The sequence below is a fragment of the Cyprinus carpio genome, chromosome B22 (assembly GCF_018340385.1).
Source record: "Cyprinus carpio isolate SPL01 chromosome B22, ASM1834038v1, whole genome shotgun sequence".
NCBI classification, from domain to species: Eukaryota; Metazoa; Chordata; class Actinopteri; order Cypriniformes; family Cyprinidae; genus Cyprinus; species Cyprinus carpio.
The window spans coordinates 16,278,074-16,295,347 of record NC_056618.1 but is presented as its reverse complement, the minus strand read 5'-3'; the positions used below and the strand labels follow the sequence as shown (position 1 = coordinate 16,295,347).

Here is a 17,274-nt window from a genome sequence, read left to right as displayed (position 1 = left end):
TAAAGTATTAATGAAAATGTGTATCCTTAATGTTATGTACCAATGATTTTATAAAAACAACAAGACACTTGAGGCTGTCCTATATTGTGAAAATACTAGAGCTATAGCTGAAGAAGCTCAATGTGCATCTTAACAATAGTCATATTATTACAGCATTATTGCTTAAGCAGATGTGTGTGACTTGCCTTTAATGTTGTCTTTGGCCTCTCTGTGTCTGATAAAATGCAGGATTTCTTTGGGATTTGCCACTTGATCTACAAACTTCTGACTAAAGCGCATTGTGTTAAAAGCTTCAAAACCCCCACTATAATCCACCTGGAGAGAGAGAGGCACATGATGTAAGATGAAAGATGTATTACTTATATTTCACTCAGTATTTCTTCAACTGATAAAACAACAGATAATAAATCCAGGCAAAGAGAAGTGTACACACTCGTAGCCTGATGAGAGGTTTCTCTGGAGTTAGAGAATTTCCAAGTCTCTGTCTCTCTGCCTCTTCAAGCATCTCTTCAACCTAAAAGAATAAAAGGAATAAAATAGGAATGTCCAGTAATTCCTGAGTGAACTTTTTCCCAACCCTTCACACATTTTACCTCAATGGTGGAATGATTTTAATAACTCCAACAAAACATTAGTCTCTTTCTCTCCAACATTCAGCAAACATGTACTAGCTCATACTTTGACAACAATGAGCCAATCAATTTCCGGTGGACAATGGTCCCACCCTATATTTTACCTTGTTTGAGAAGCCTTTTTACTTTTGCATTTCATGCTGAATTTGAGGACTCATTCCAAATGCCACTTGCAATCAGATCAGCACATTAATTCCCCTCTTCTTGAGTTCTGTAGATTAAACTGTTGCCTTTTCTTTCTTTTTTTTTTCAATCTAAAAAGTAGTTGAAAGTAGTTGCAAAAGTGATTCTGCTCCAAAGTGTTCAAATAAAGTTAAATATTTTTAGGATACATTTAATCCATCGACCAAGAGGATGGATGAAATTTGTAGTAACTGCTTCTAAAATATGACTTTTCTAACTGAAGTACATTAGTAAGCTGACAGAAAATCTGACCTACCAGCAGAAAACCCCTAGCAACCAGCCACAACAAAGAAATGTCTAACACGTAATCTAGACATCTGATGTTAATAAAGCATAAAAATCTTGAGTAACTTTATTTGTCCAGTTACTACTGGTTTTTAATAACATCTAACATGTTTAATTGCATTGCATGTACCTTCTCCTGGCAGAAAGCCATGACTTTGAGCATGACGTTGGGTTGCTCTGGGCTGAAAAGGTCAGGGTGCTCTGAGAGTGTCACATCCTGAATGAAGAACTGCCTGACGGTCTGTAGAGGAATTTTCTGAAGATTCATTTTTTTTCCTTTCACTCTCAATAACCCAATGTGCCTGTGGAATACCCAGATACAAAACAACAGCAAAAACATTATTTAATTATCCTTAAGCTTACACACAGAAATAAATTTAGGCATTCATTCATTCATTAATTCTGTCAAACTCTACAAAGAAACAATAAAATGCAATTAAAAAGGGGTCATGAATTGAGAAATCAATTTTTATACTATAAAAACATCCTGTAAGTATCAGAACTCAAAACATCCTCATTAGTAAAAATCAGCTTTTATTGAAAAAGATCGTCCATGTAGAAGATCAACACCTACTTCTACAACATTGCCTCACAAAAATAGTAGGAGGTGAGCAAATATAAGAGAGATGTTTTGAAGTATTGCATCAGAAACGAGAGATGGAAATGCAAAACTTTGAAAAAAAAAAAAAAATCCCTTAATTCACAAAAAATCTTTTACACTCGCTTGGGGTGGTTTCTGACTTTTGCAAAAAAGGATTAATGTGAATAATGGGAGATGGAAACACATTTACTGAATAAATTCCTGGAGGAGGAAGTAAATAGACGTGTTTCTGTGTGTTCCTGTGGCTCAGTGGTAGAGCACTGCAGTGCAAAAGGTTGTGGGTTCAATTCCCAGGGAACACATGTTAGGTAAAAAAATGTTAGTCTGAATGCATTGTAAGTCGCTTTGGATAAAAGCGTCTGCTAAATGCATAAATGTAAATGTAAATAATGTTTGTAAATGTTTTGTTATATTTACCGGTACTTAATATACATATACATCGCTTGCAATTACAAGGTTAAATTGGTGTTTTTGGACTAAGATCAATTTCTCTTTCATGAGATCACTTCCTCTTTTTGGCCAGGTTACATTTCTTCATGTCGTTTCTCTAGGGGTAAGGTTTCTAAACAAGGGTGTTTTTAGGGGCATGATATTCAAATATTTTTTTTTTTAGCCACCACAATCATTCGTATGATGGGAATGGCGCTATAAGAATGTTTCATGAATCATATGTGAACCCTGTCTTAAGCTGAGTTGTGCGCCTGGATCTGCACTTGTTTCTATGTTAGATTGAGAAATGAGGGACCTTGTGTCTACACATTCATGGTTGCGTCCAACCACAGCAGCTAAAAGCTGTCTATACTGAGTGATGCTAAAACGTCTTGGTAAACATTTTTACTTTCATATTACACTTAATGTAAACGGATTACATAATCCTATAAAAAGAAGTAATCGCCAAAATGAAAAGGGAAAAACAAGACATAATTTTTTGGCAAGAAACACATCTTTCGAATATTGAACATGAAAAGCTGCGGAAGATTTGGTTTCAGAAATTCATATTACTCCTCCTTCGAAAGAGGAAGTGCGAGGGGGGTAGCTATACTAAATTCAAATAATGTACATTTCCAGTTCTCCTCACAAATTACTGACAAAGAAGGGTGATACTTAATGGTCAAAGGCTTTATCGACCACAAAGAAGTTGCATTAATGAATGTCTATAGACCACCAGGACATGATAAACAGCTGATCAAGAAAGTTTTTAATATGATCTCTACGGAAACATCGGGTGTATTGATTTGAGGGGGGGACTGGAATATCCACCTGCAGCCATCCCTGGACTCCTCAAATAGAACAAAAAATATAAAGACCTGAACCGCTATATGTAAAAAAAAAATAAATAAAAAAAAATGCTTAAAGAAATTGGAATGACAGACATATGGGTGGAACTGCACCCATATGATAAACAATTTACTTTTTTTCTCCCACCCTCACTCCGCAAACTCAAAAACTGACTATTTTTTTATGCTAAATTTAGATATAGGAATATAAATTGACATAGACATAGGACATAGGATTATAAACTGTGATATAGGGGTAAGAGACATTTCTGACCATGCAGGGGTGTACTTAACATTACATTTAGACATTACATTTAAGCTCAAAGAGACTTTGTGGAGACTTAACACTAGCCTTCTGTATGATCCTCTGTGTCAAAAGTATATAAACACAGAATTTAAACCTTATATGACCCATAATAACAACGGAGCTGTGTCTCCTAGCACATCATGGGATGCTGCAAAAGCTGTTATTAGAGGAAAACTCATGATGTGGTCGGCCCAGAAGAAAAATCAAAAAGAGGGACAAATTAAAGTCCTTACTGGAAAATTAAAATCACTAGAAAGTAAACATATGGAGTATAATGACATCAGTATTCTAAATGACATAATGGAGACTAAACCAACCTTAAACAACCTATATGAAAAGCAAGTAGAGAAGAGAGCTTAATTAATTAAACAAAATTTCTATGAAAATGGCCCTAAGTCAAAAAAAAAAATACTTGCATGGAGAATACGGAAACAACAGGCTGAGAGATTTATACATAAAGTGAGGGACCCCAGGACCAATGAGATGTATCATAATTTAGAAGACATACAAAATGCCTTTGAAACGTACTACACAAAACGATATGCTCAGCTTTGAACAACTGAGTCAGCTATCATATCATCCTTTCTAACATCTTTGGATTTACCATCTATAGGGACAGAGCAAAACAAAATAATAACTCAGGAGATAACAGATGATGAGATAAACAAGGCAATATCAAGATTAAAAACAAATAAAATGCCAGGTGCAGAATGGCATAAAACCATCAGGCAAACAATAACACCAATGCTAAAGGATTGTTTTAACTATGTTCTGGGAGGTGGCGAGACCCCGTTGTCCTGGAGACAAGCAGTAATCTCAGTTATTCCTAAAAAATAGGTAAAAACAAAACAGACTGCAGCTCCTATAGATCAAAATCAGTTTTAAACATAGATTATATGCATCAATACTTGCAAAACGACTGGAAAACATAATCCCGGATTTAACAGACACAGACCAGACAGGCTTTGTAAAAAAACAGGCAAACCCAGGACAATGTGAGACGGGCTCTCCACCTCATTGACCATATGAGAAACAGTGATATGGAATCTGTAGTTATAAGTCTTGATGCCGAAAAGGCTTTTGACTCTGTCCGATGGGAATATTTATATTTGGTCCTTAGCTGCTTTGGTTTTAATGACCAGGTAATTAGATTTTCAAGGGTTTGAATCCCCTATATTCCTCTACTACGGCTAGAATTAAAATAAATGGGGACTTATCCAAAACAATATTTCTTGAAAGGGGATGTCGAAAGGGATGGCCCCTCAGTCCCACTCTATTCGCCCTCTTCATAAAGCCTCTGGCACAGGCAGTTAGAGAAGAGAATGATATAACGGGGGTAGTAATAGGAGACACACAACATAAGATATGTGCATATGCGGATGACATACTCGTGACACTTACCAGTCCTAATGCAAGTTAGCCTAAATTATTATCTCTTCTTAAAGAAATTGGTTTATATTCCGGTTATAAACTAAACCTGCATAAAACTCAAACGCTTACTCAACTACGAACCACAAGAAAATATTTATAAAATCTGTCAATTTAAATGGAAAAGTAATACAATTTAATATTTAGGGGTACAAATACCTGAAGAGGTCTCGGCCATTTATGACCACAATTACATTCCTATAACAGCTGATATTAAAGCAGACTTAAACCGTTGGTCATTATTACCAATGAATATGTACAACAGAATAGACGCTATAAAGATGAATATACTACCCAGGCTGCTTTTTCTTTTTTAATCCTTGCCTGTTGAAGTGCCTCCCAAGCAATTCAGTGATTGGAATAGAACTATCTCATCTTTTATTTGGGGAAAACAAAAACCAAGGATTAGATTTCAAACATTACAACTCCCCAAGCACAAAGGTGGTATGGCTCTACCGTGCTTGGAGGATTATTATAGAGCAGCACAGTTACGTTCTCTGGTCTGTTGGTGTGACCCTGTGTGTGATACAAAATGTAAGGACCTAGAGCAAAGTCAAATAAGCATACCTCTCCAATCTCTACTGGGTGAAAAAACTCTCCTGAAAAAGTATCTGAAAAAATTAAGCAATTGGATGGCAGTCTTCTTAACATCTGGCACAAACTACTTAAAAATAAGGAATTTAAAATAAATGTACAAATATTATGTTGGGTGAAATATGATACAGAATTCGTACCAGCTGGACTGGAGGGTAGATTCAAACACTGGACTAATTCAGGTATCACTTCATACTGTATAATATCCTCCACTGATGGTTTGTATACTTTCAAAAAACTCATGGATACATACAATTTAGGGAAGGAAGATTTTTTTCAGATACCTTCAACTGAGACACCACTTTGATAAACATACAAAAACTACTGGAGAGAAGGGAAAACTGATTTCCAGGTTATATTCATGTCTACAGTTAGACAGGGGACTTTCAACAATGTATGTAAAAAAGAGGTGGGAGAAAGAAGCTAACATAAGGATAAGCGAAGATGACTGGTCGAACATATGCAGGACACAATCTACCACTTCTAGCTCAGGTTTGTCGAGGGAATTCACTTGGAAAAACTCTTCTTCTTTATAACCCCTAATATAAAAAAGACACACAGTAATAATCCTGAAGATGGTCAATGTTGGAGAATGTGTGGTAATATGTCTGCTGGTCACTTCCATATCTTTTGGGAATGCCCTATTATTTCTTTGTATTGGATAGAGGTGGTGAAGGTAATTAGGTCAATATTCGGCTCAGAGCTCGAGTTTAATTTCAGTGTTATATATTTAGGAAATCTATCAACAGCGCTGAGAAAGGCCGATAGATATTTGTTACAAATAGTTTTAGCAGGTAGCAAGAAAGCAATAACTAGCAAATGGCTAAGTAAAGTTTCCCAGACAATTGCTGAATGGATAGAAATAGTTAAGGAAATTTATGTTATGGGACATTTGACTTTCTCTCTGAGACATGCACGAAAGAAATGTGAAGCATATTTAGAAAAATGGATATCTTATCTGAATACAAATTGAGATATATATGCCTTTATTTATTTATTTTCATTTATTTTTTCCCTTTTCTTTCTTTTTAATTCCCCTTTTCTGTTTTACATGATGTTGAGCACTTCTGTTAATCTGTGATGATTTTGCCTGATGTCCCTTGGTCTGTCTGTCTGGTTTTCTTTTCCTTTTTTCTCTTGTTAAAAAGTAAAAAAAAAAATAAAGTAAAAAAAAAAAGCTGTCTACACTGGATGCGAGAAGGTGACCACTGCAAACCCATTTCTCCATTTCACATCAGCCCCTCTTAAGACCTGCACAAATAAAATTAATGCCATATGAATGAGGTAGGGAAATGACTAAGATAACATATAAAATCGTAAAATTACTGAAAAAACAAAAAACAAAACATGATTTACAGTTGAGTTCAGATAAAGATTTTCACAAAAATAAAATTTTTTTAAGAAAATGAATGAATGAAAAGTATTGTCTCCGGTAGTGTTGTCAAAAGTACCGACTTCGGTGCCAGTTTTTACTGAAATTTAAAAAAATGTGACGATACCAGTATTTCCCGCAAGCATTTTGAGTGCTGTTGTGCGGATTCTTAAACACCTCTGATTGGTCATTGTGTTCACGCCCTCAACAGATTTGTCTGTGACTGGCTGCAATGATCATAGCTTCACGCTCATCACAGAGTGCTTACACAGATACACGTACATGGCAGCATCTACCAGAGGATCTGTTTATGAACAGCTATATTAGAGATCCGCTGATAGATGTGGCTTTCAAATGCTCCTGTGTGTATCTATTTAAGCCAGGCAGGGGTGTCCAAACTCAGTCCTGGAGGGCCGGTGTCCTGCAGAGTTTAGTTAAACCTGGTGTAAGTGCTTGGTGTAGAGCATGAAGCGATGATCCTTGTAGCCAATCAAAGATATATCTGTTATCAAACCAATCAGAGGTGTTTAAGAATCCACTCAACAGTGCTCAAAATTTTCGCAGGAAATGCTGGTATTGTCACATTTTTTTTAATTTCAGCACTGATTTGTACTGAAGTCAGTACTTTTGACAACACTAGTCTCTGGTTACTGAATGAGATTTTGCATACAGCAAGCTGACACTATGGGGAAACACCTTTCACTCAAAACACTGAAGCCTTATTTGCTTAAAGGTGCCCTTGATTATGATTTCACTTTTTTAACTTGAGTTATGTGTAATGTTGCTATTTGAGCATAAACAACATCTGCAAAGTTACGACGCTCACAGTTCAATGCAAAGATATTTTCTTTTACAGAATTCGCTTTTTAAGGCCTACAACTAATGGCTGGTAGGGATTACAATGAGCTTCTTCCTGGGTTTCTCATATCACTAACCCTAAAATTTACATAAACACTGCCCCCAGGAACACGCAACAAAGGGGGTGAGGCCATGTTGGGCTGCTTTAGAGAAGAGAGAGTTGTTGTAGTAGTGTTGATGCCTTGCCATCGTAATGCTGTTTTTTTCACCCTGATTGCATATATTGCAAATTAAACAACTACTATACAAAAATGGTACAATGCAATAATTTATTATTCTGTACTAAAGCTTTAAGAAGGATAAAACCGTACATCAAAAGATAAAATAAACAGAGGATTTACAAATAACAGTGTCTCTTAAATATGAGACAACTACAAAAACAACAACAACAACAAAAAAAACACCCTGTAAGAGTCATGCTTGCATAGGTTATGCTCAGTCCTCTTCAGTAATATTCTCAGAGTCTGATTCGGACTCAAACTGATTGATTTTTTACAATACACTGGAGTACATGCAACTACCCATAATGGTAAGGGGTGTGACGTTTCTGGACAATGTGCATAGGCGGTTAGCGAATCAAAAGACACTGGGCCAGCTAACCATTCTGAACCCATTACGTATTTCTGAAGGAGGGGCTTTGAATCTGGAAGTCGATAGTGGAAACAGTGGTGTAGAATAAAGGTAAAATATGTGAAAGATAATGTGACTTTTTTAAAAAACGAAGCATGAACACATTATAGTGCACCCCATAAACACAATCAAGCCTTTGAAAATAGTTGATGGACCACCCCTTTAGCACCATTGCATCACAATAGCCAATGGCACTCAAGCGCACAATAAGGAGGTTGCAACGCACCCTGTATAAGCAGTGCTGAGCACCATACCCTAGAATCGTTCTACCAAATAAGAGAGCTTATGAAATACCTTAGAAAAACCAAAACCTCTCAGGGAACTGAGTTTATGTTTAGTAGCTGGAGACATCCAATTTCGATATGGTCCCTTGACTTTGTGTAAAGCTATCTGACACTATGGGGAATGTGAATATGACAAGATTATTCAATGTTCCTTTTATTACACTTTAATAGTAGATGAAGGTCTATGGGTCTATGTTCTTGATGGAGTTTATTACTGTTTTTGAATGATGTTACCAGGTGCCTGTTCGATCACAACAGACAAAGACTATGAATTGTGCTTCTCGTGCACAGTAACTGATAATTAAAACAAACAAATGAAAAAAAGCTGAATAAATTGTTGCATTGATATAATACACTTTTAGTATAATACACTATACTTTTTCCTTTGTGCTATGAACTTTTTAACTTGAAGTGCTGCACACTGTGACTTCTTGTTGCTTTAAGCATGTGGTGGGCCATTTTGGGTGCAACCAACAGCACTGACTCCTCTTCCCTGATTCACAGGATGTTCACTGGGGGAAATGCATATTTGCAATTACTCTGCCAGCTGTGAGCAATAGCATTTACTCCCAGTGTGGACTATTCCGCTACAGATTAGAACAGAGGGCAGTGAGTATTCTCCACTGATGAAAAGAGGTCCACCTTCTGCCTGCCTGAGTACATTCCATATCACATTTACAGTCTGGGGGTGTAGCCTCCATTCTCTGTGGGCTTTCCCTGCCTCAAAAGCATGTCCAATATGCAGTACAGATGACCAGGGACATGGACAGATCGAATGGACAGGTGATGCTGAACTGCCAACATCAACATGCTTGTTGTGAGGGTGAAAAGAGTGTGAGAATTTTTATTCCTAGTGGAACTGTGTATGCATACATATGTCATATGAGTGCAGACACACTAACTTTTTAACCGCCTCTCCTGGTGACAGTGAGGTGATGACGGAGCTGCCGGGTTGTGTGACATAGAAGAGCTGCTGTTCATTACGGACTGGAGCAATTTTACACTCATGCTCATGACCCCACACCACCAAATCTAGGAAATCATCCAAAAACTGTTCAGGGATGTAGTTTGTCGCCCCATGCTTACTCCTACAAAAGAGACACAATTAATGCAAACAGATTTTAATAGATTTTTTTTAAAGCGGCTGCACATTGCTTTATTTTATCTGAACAGAAACTATATATATTATGTGTACTTTTCCCCTGCATACATATGTATAGTACCACTTACATAAAACAAGATATACTACACAGCCAATCTTAACTTATTGATTGTCACTCAGCTCTAAATCGCTAAATGTGTACAACATGTACAACTGCTTTGAAACAATGTGTATTGTGTACAAATAATAAGTGACCTGAAATTGACTAGCATCTACAATGGGAAAAATCTATATTTGATCCCATGCGGATTTTGTAAGTTTGCCCACTTACAAAGAAATGAAGGGTCTGTACTTTTTATGGTAGGTTTATTTTAACGTATAGAGACAATACAAACCAAAAATCCAGAAAAAAACACATTATATAAAGGTTAGAAATTGATTTGCAATTCAGTGAGTGAAATATAGTAGGTGGAAAACCAGAATGGGTAATACCGCCGCGGCGTTAACTGCAAGTCAGTCGCGTGTTAAATCATTCGCGAAACTACCGCCAGGTGGTGCAAAGGGACTGTAATTGTAAAATGTTGGTAAATTATTATAATTGTTTTTGTTGTTGTTTATAGCTAAGCCTATATTATTATTTACTGCAAATATATTTATCCATTAGAATATTTTTATATTTTTAATTCTTGTTCTGTTCTGATAGTTAAATTTAAAGTATTTGCTGTAAAGTGAAGGGAACTAAAAATATCCTATAGTGTTTATAATGTTGGTACATTATAACATTATTAGGCCTGTTGTTATTATTTCTGTACGTAATAAAATGTGACTTATACATGACACTTTTTCCTCTCAAAAACTAGCAACAGAGTCTGAGCCTAATCTAGGCTATGTTGTTAACTATTTATAAGTTTGGTGTATGTTTTTACCCAGTTTTTTTCCCATTGCATCTGAAAATTACTTTCCGAAACAAAAAATGTTATCATATGTTATCATGACTTTCATCATATAATTTTTTACAGTGGGATAGCGAGCTGTATTCGTTTTCCACTTCCGAAACCAAGCACCCACTTTTTTCTTTTTTTAAATCTAATATTCGCTCGCATATCGTCTACAACTGAGGTTTTTGTTTTTTAAGGAGGGTGCCACTGTCAGGGGAGTCAAAAGATAATTATATCATCATTAGGGTTGCCAATTAACTTCAGAAGTGTAAAATAAGTGCTAATTGTGATTCGTTCTCTTTTATTCTTTAAGAAAATAGTGTTTATTCTTGTAGAAAATAAGTGTTTATTCTTTAAGAAAATAAGGGACAGAATAAGGGACGATCCAAATATTTGTAATGTACAATAATGTACAATAAGTGGCCATCCAAAATGTCAGTGCAAGATTTGTGGCGGGCATGATGCTTATTCTTATTTGTCTACATATTTTATCTTCATTACAAATCTTGTTTGGTTTTATTTTTGGAAAATTGCGTTTAAAAAAAAAAGATTTACTTTGTAATGCATATGCAAAATGTGAATTATTAGGTTGTGCGAAAATTATTAATGCGCATGCATGACAGGGAGGCGCCCTCTCGATCACGCAATTTTTTTCCTGATAATGAAATAACTGAAAATTCACATCTCACATACATGAGAAATATATCTACAGAAAGCTTGAAATGTCTTCTAAACGAATCAATTCAAAACGAAAGCATTATCTAAAGGCACGTCCATGTGGAGAGAGTCAGCACTGTGAATTTCATCTTGCAGCTGACAAGAAAACATTTGTTTATTAATAAATAATTAAAATGTTTCCTTTTTCACAATTATGAGGCTACTTCTGCTTGTGCTTTGTGGCAAACTTAATGCATGTGCTTCAGCGCGTAATATTAAGGCTCATTATGGATTAAATGTTAATTTAATATAAACGTGTGATTAGTTGAATAATGACAAATGAACGACTAGTAACTAGAAAAATCTTACGTGGGGGCAGACCTATTAAATACCCTCTAGACATCCCTGTTAAAGTTTTTCAAGCATTTTATACGTGTTCGCTGATTACACTGATTATTCCTCAAACACAAAAACGAAAATTGAAATAAAACTGATATTTTATGTTTTGAGAATGGCCAACCATTTTCTGCAGATATTGTTGCTTCTGGTTTGTGCTTTGTAAATCACATAAAGTCTACAAAATATATGCATGTGTATTCCCAAATCTAAAACAGCCTATAAAACATGTTCATAAATGGATACTTTACTGATGTCTGGACTCTGTTTAGGATTTAGAAAAACATAAAGAAATGGTTCAATATATTGGTTATGAATAGGCTACATTCTGTGAGAATTTGCATTTCACACTCTTAAAAATATTGTATGGACGCAACAAAATAAAATTAATGCAACAGATTGCATCTTTTTTTTTTTTAAGGCAACTTCCTCTGAAATGAAGTTATAATAACTAATAAACTTTATTGCGCTATACAGTAGTCAACATTTGAAGTGGATCAAACCTTTCTTTAAAGTTGTTCTAAAACCAAAATGTCCTAAAACCTGTTCTGCAAGTTTGAAACCCTCATAAGACACTGCCCATATGAAAGAGCAAGAGATTAACACCTTTATTTCGACCCACACAAGCTATACAGAACTACCCCAAAAAACCCAGCCCCCTCCAGCTGAACTGAATTCGGTCTGTTTTTTGGACGCAAGGAACGGTGTGATGTTATGTTACTGGGTTGAAACATGTCTGCACTCACAGCAGCCGTTTTCTTTTTATTCATTATTTTCTTGCAGCCCATATTATTATTTTCACTAGACCAAAATAATAACAAATTATCAATTGATAATCATTATTTTTGTGAAAATCATTGTTATTTGTGATCGTAGGCGTTTGAGGAAGGCTTTAAGACCAAGCGGAATCCTCCCTCAGCTGCTCCCGCTTCACAGCGAGCACTAACTGACCCAGCTTCACCGTCCGCGGTTTGAGTTGAATACAACTTATTGATCATGAGCCCAACATTTAGCAAGGCAGGAAAACATTGACATTGTCTACCTGAAGGAGGACGTATTTCATTGAACTAATGCTGTTAAATAGAGAGTAAAAAAAAAAAAAAATCCTAGTGTAGGCTATTCTTAACCCTCTGAGGTCTAGAGGGTTTTGGGGGCCTGGAGAAGTTTTGACATCCCCTGACTTTTGTGCTTTTTTCAGTTGCTTATAAATAGATACATGGCTAAAGTCTAATAACACTGTAATCAGTACAAACTGGGCTACAATAATACGTAAATAGCATGTACATGATTGTGTTTTTGAGAAAACAATGTTTATGCATGGTTAGTAAAAAACTACAATTTTGAACTCAATGAAATAAGGTCATAAAACACCTAGAGAACATTTGTTCACAAGATTGTCAAACCTTGTAGCTTGTAGCCTAGAATTTTTGCTTCAAAATGATGTGAAAATCATCTTGTTTACTCACTCACAGAAAACAACAGATTGATTCTGAGAGACTTTTTGTTTCAAAAGGGCATATGCGAGTAGGCGTCAACTATCATGAATATTTGTGTGATTCACACCTGAGAAGACAAAGACCCACATAATGAGCTGCATAATGAGCCTTTCAGTCAGGTGTGTGACTCAGAGGGAAGAGTTACAAGAAAGAATGTGAGGACAAAATAAACTTATGTATTTTTATGTTTGTAGTTTATTTAGAATATATTTAATTATCACACAAAATAACTTGAGATTCACTTGCAAGTGCAGTTAAACAGTTTATTAGGAAAAATCAAGGCTGACTTTCAAAGCTGAATTTTTAGCATCATTACTCCAGTTACACAATCCTTCAGAAATCATTCTAATATTCTGATTTGTTACTAAAAAACATTTATTATTAGTATTATTAATTTTGAAAAGAGATGATTTTTTTTTTATTAATTGAAAGAACAGCATCATTTCTAACATGATTATTGTATTTATCATCACTTGTGTGCTAATTAAGTTTTTTTTTATATATATACTGACTCCCAGCTTTTGAATGGTATAGTGTATATTGTTACACTTGGAGTAAGACTGGTGTAAATGATGCTGAAGGACATACTTTTTTGAAGAGACTTTGAAAAGATGCGAGTGTGTGCCTCGCTTGGTCTTAGCTGTGCTCCAGGTTTCTGAGTGGGTTGCTTATTTGCATTGGCTCGCTTTGCAACAGGTTATTATTTATCTGAAATAAAGCAAGCATGCTGTTTACACAAATAAGCTGCATTATTAACATAATTGTGATGGTCACTGATACTATTAGTAATTTATAGGAAAAAAAAGAGCACAATTACCACATAGCACATTTATTGTCAGTGATATTTACAGCTTACTTGATACACTTTTTTTTTTTTTTTTTTTACCTCAGACGCTTACAAACACCAATGACGGGGTAATACACATTAAAAATATTTACACCAGAGCAGATATTGATGAACAGAAGCTTAGTTACATTCTTGAAAACACAAGCATGCTTTGTATGAAAGCCTATACTATATTAAGCTAGCAACATTATAACTCATATTACTTTTATATCGTATTGCTGTCTATGTTATAGAACATAAAAAAAAATAAAAATAAAAAAACATCCTGCCATTGTGAAACATTGAGATTATGTAAATGAGACTTCATAATGTTTCACCTGATTATACATTTAGTCAGGAATTATAGTTTGGAAAAAGTCTAACTAGTAAAATGTGTACAAGTTATATGAAAACTAATACAAGTAGATTAATAATAAAAAAGACTTAGTCATGTTTATCTCTGCTGGGTCAAGCTGCTTCGTTCTTCTTTCTGAGGTAATCCAAATCTTGTTTCACTCAGCAGTCTTATTGAGGTGAATTATGTCTTATTCCTCTCAGCGCGAAGTACAGCCTCACTGCTTTGTTTGCTCTGATGAGGGCGGTTACCCACCACAAGCTTCAAGATTATAATCTCAATAGTGCCCTCAGCGCGTGGGCATGGTCGCATTAGATATTATGAAGGGAGACGTGAAAGACGGAAATCGCGTTGTTTTCATATGGATTACTTTATCACAGAATATTTATTTTTGGTAGCACTTGCTTAGTCTAAAAGTAAACGTCAAGCATTCTATAGATATATATCTCATGTCTCTGTGTGTAACTGAGTATTCACTGAGTTACAGTTCATTTTAATGACATGTTTCTGTATGAAGATCACCGCAGACCAAGGCTGCAGACAGCGCACCTTGTTTGTTTTCTTTATTTTATAAATGCACAAAGTTTTGTTGTTATTATATGTGGATACAAATAAAAGTAGGCCCTTTACAGATTCAATTGATGTATTGCTCTTATATGTACGATCAAAACTGAAAGTGTAATTTAAGTTCTTTTCGGGGTTATCAGGAGAAAATGTTAACCCTCTGAAGTCGATGCCCGCGTATACGTGTGTTGAGGCATTTTCTCCTGATAACCCCAAATAGAACTTAAATTACATTTTCGGGGTTATCAGGAGAAAATGTTAACCCTCTTAAGTCGATGCCCGTGTATACGCATGTTGAGGCATTTTCTCCTGATAACCCCAAATAGAACTTACATCGTACAGATAAGAGCAATACATCAATCGAATCTGTAAAGGGTCTACTTTTATTTGTATCCACACATAATAACAACAAAACTTTGTGCATTTATAAAATAAAGAAAACAAATAAGGTGCGCTGTCTGCAGCCTTGGTCTGCGTTGATCTTCATTCGGAAACGCGTCATTAAAATGAACTGTAACTCAGTGAATACTCAATGAAGAGACATGAGCGATCTATAGAAAGCTTGACATGTCTACTTTTAAACTAAGCAAGTGCTACCAAAAACAAATATTCTGTGATAAAGTAATCCACATGAAAACAACGCGATGTCCGTCTTTCACGTCTCCCTTCATTATATCTAATGTGACCATGCCCACGCGCCGAGCGCACTATTGAGATTATAATCTTGAAGCTTGTGTCGGGTAACCGCCCTCATCAGAGCAAACAAAGCAGTGAGACTGTACTTCACGTTCTTTAAATGTTACTGTCCGCTTTGCGCTGAGAGGAATAAGACATAATTCACCTCAAGAACAACAATAACACGAAAGAGTAAAAAAACTACTACCACATAAAAAAAAAAAACGAAGCGGTTATAAACCCCAGCAGAGATAAACATAAGTCTTTTTTATTATTAATCTACTTATATTAGTTTTCATATAATTTGTACACATTTTACTAGTTAGACTTTTTCCAAACTATAATTCCTGACTAATTGTATAATCAGGTGAAACATTATGAAGTTTCATTTACATCATCTCAATGTTTCACGATGCCAGGATGTTTTTTTTATTTTTATTTGTTTTTTATGTTCTATAACATAGACAGAAATACGATATAAAAGTTAGTTATAATGTTGCTAGCTTAATGTCAGTAAGAATGATTAGACAAAACTTTACTGTGATAGGGTATTCGCTGTTCACGAATATAGCCATGTATGTTTATAACTATATATATTGAAAAGGTTCATAAAAAGCATGCTTGTGTTTTCAAGAATGTAACTAATAATCTTCTGTTCATCAATATCTGCTCTGGTGTAAATATTGTTAATGTGTTATACCCTGTCATTGGTGTTTGCAAGCGTCTGAGGTTAAAAAAAAAAAGTCTATCAATTAAGCTGTAAATATCACTGACAATAAATGTGCTATGTTGTAATTGTGTTCTTTTTTTCCCTATAAATTACTAATAGTATCAGTGACCATCACAATAATGTTAATAATGCAGTATATTTGCATAAAGAGCATGCTTACTTTTTTATTTCAGATAAATAATAACCTGTTGCAAAGCGAGCCAATGCAAATAAGCAGCCCACTCAGGAACATGGAACACAGCTAAGACCAAGCGAGGCACACACTCCCATATCTTCAACGTCTCTTCAAAAAAGTATGCCCTTCAGAGCACATAAACAATATACATTTTGGAAATGCCATGTATGTGACATTCATTTATATATTTCAACATGACACATGTGCCTGCATTTATTTGATCCAAAATACAGAAAGTTGCATTTGCTAAAGCAGTAATATTGTGAAATATTTTTACTATTTAAAATGACTGCTTTCTATTTAAATAATTTTCAAATTTAATTTATTCCTGTGTTTAAAGCTAAATTTTCAGCATCATTACTCCAGTCTTACTCCAAGTGTAACAATCTACACTATACCATTTAAAAGCTGGGAGTCAGTATATATGTATGTATATAAACTTATTTAGCACACAAGTGTTGATAAATACAATAATCATGTTACAAACGATGCTGTTCTTTCAATTAAAAAAAAATCTTTTTTTTTTTTAAATTAATAATAATAATAATAATAAATGTTTTTTTTTGAGTAACAAATCAGAATATTAGAATGATCTCTGAAGGATCGTGTGACTGGAGTAATGATGCTAAAAATTCAGCTTTGAAAGTCAGCTTTGATTGTTCCTAGTAAACTGTTTAACTGCACTCACAAGTGAATCTCAAGTTATTATGTGGGACAATTAAATATATTCTAAATAAACTACAAACCTTAAAATATATACATTTATTTTGTCCTCACATTCTTTCTTGTAACTCTTCCCTCTCAGTCACACACCTGACTAAAAGGCTCATTATGCAGCTCATTATGTGGGTCTTTGTCTTCTCAGGTGTGAATCACACAAATATTCATGATAGTTGATGCTTACTCGCA

The 17,274-nt window shown here is 35.1% G+C and overlaps 1 protein-coding gene across 1 annotated transcript in view; it reads right to left on the bottom strand.

The window, feature by feature from the left end:
* LOC109052506 (double-strand break repair protein MRE11-like) overlaps positions 1-17,274 on the bottom strand; it is a 141,085-nt gene that overhangs the window by 78,027 nt on the left and 45,784 nt on the right. The window contains exons 6-9 of the mRNA XM_042749522.1: positions 9,354-9,539; positions 1,231-1,402; positions 434-514; positions 186-315 (exon numbers count right to left, since the gene is read on the bottom strand). Of these exons, the coding sequence (XP_042605456.1) occupies positions 186-315; positions 434-514; positions 1,231-1,402; positions 9,354-9,539 (569 nt within the window). The remainder of the gene's footprint in view (positions 1-185; positions 316-433; positions 515-1,230; positions 1,403-9,353; positions 9,540-17,274) is intronic.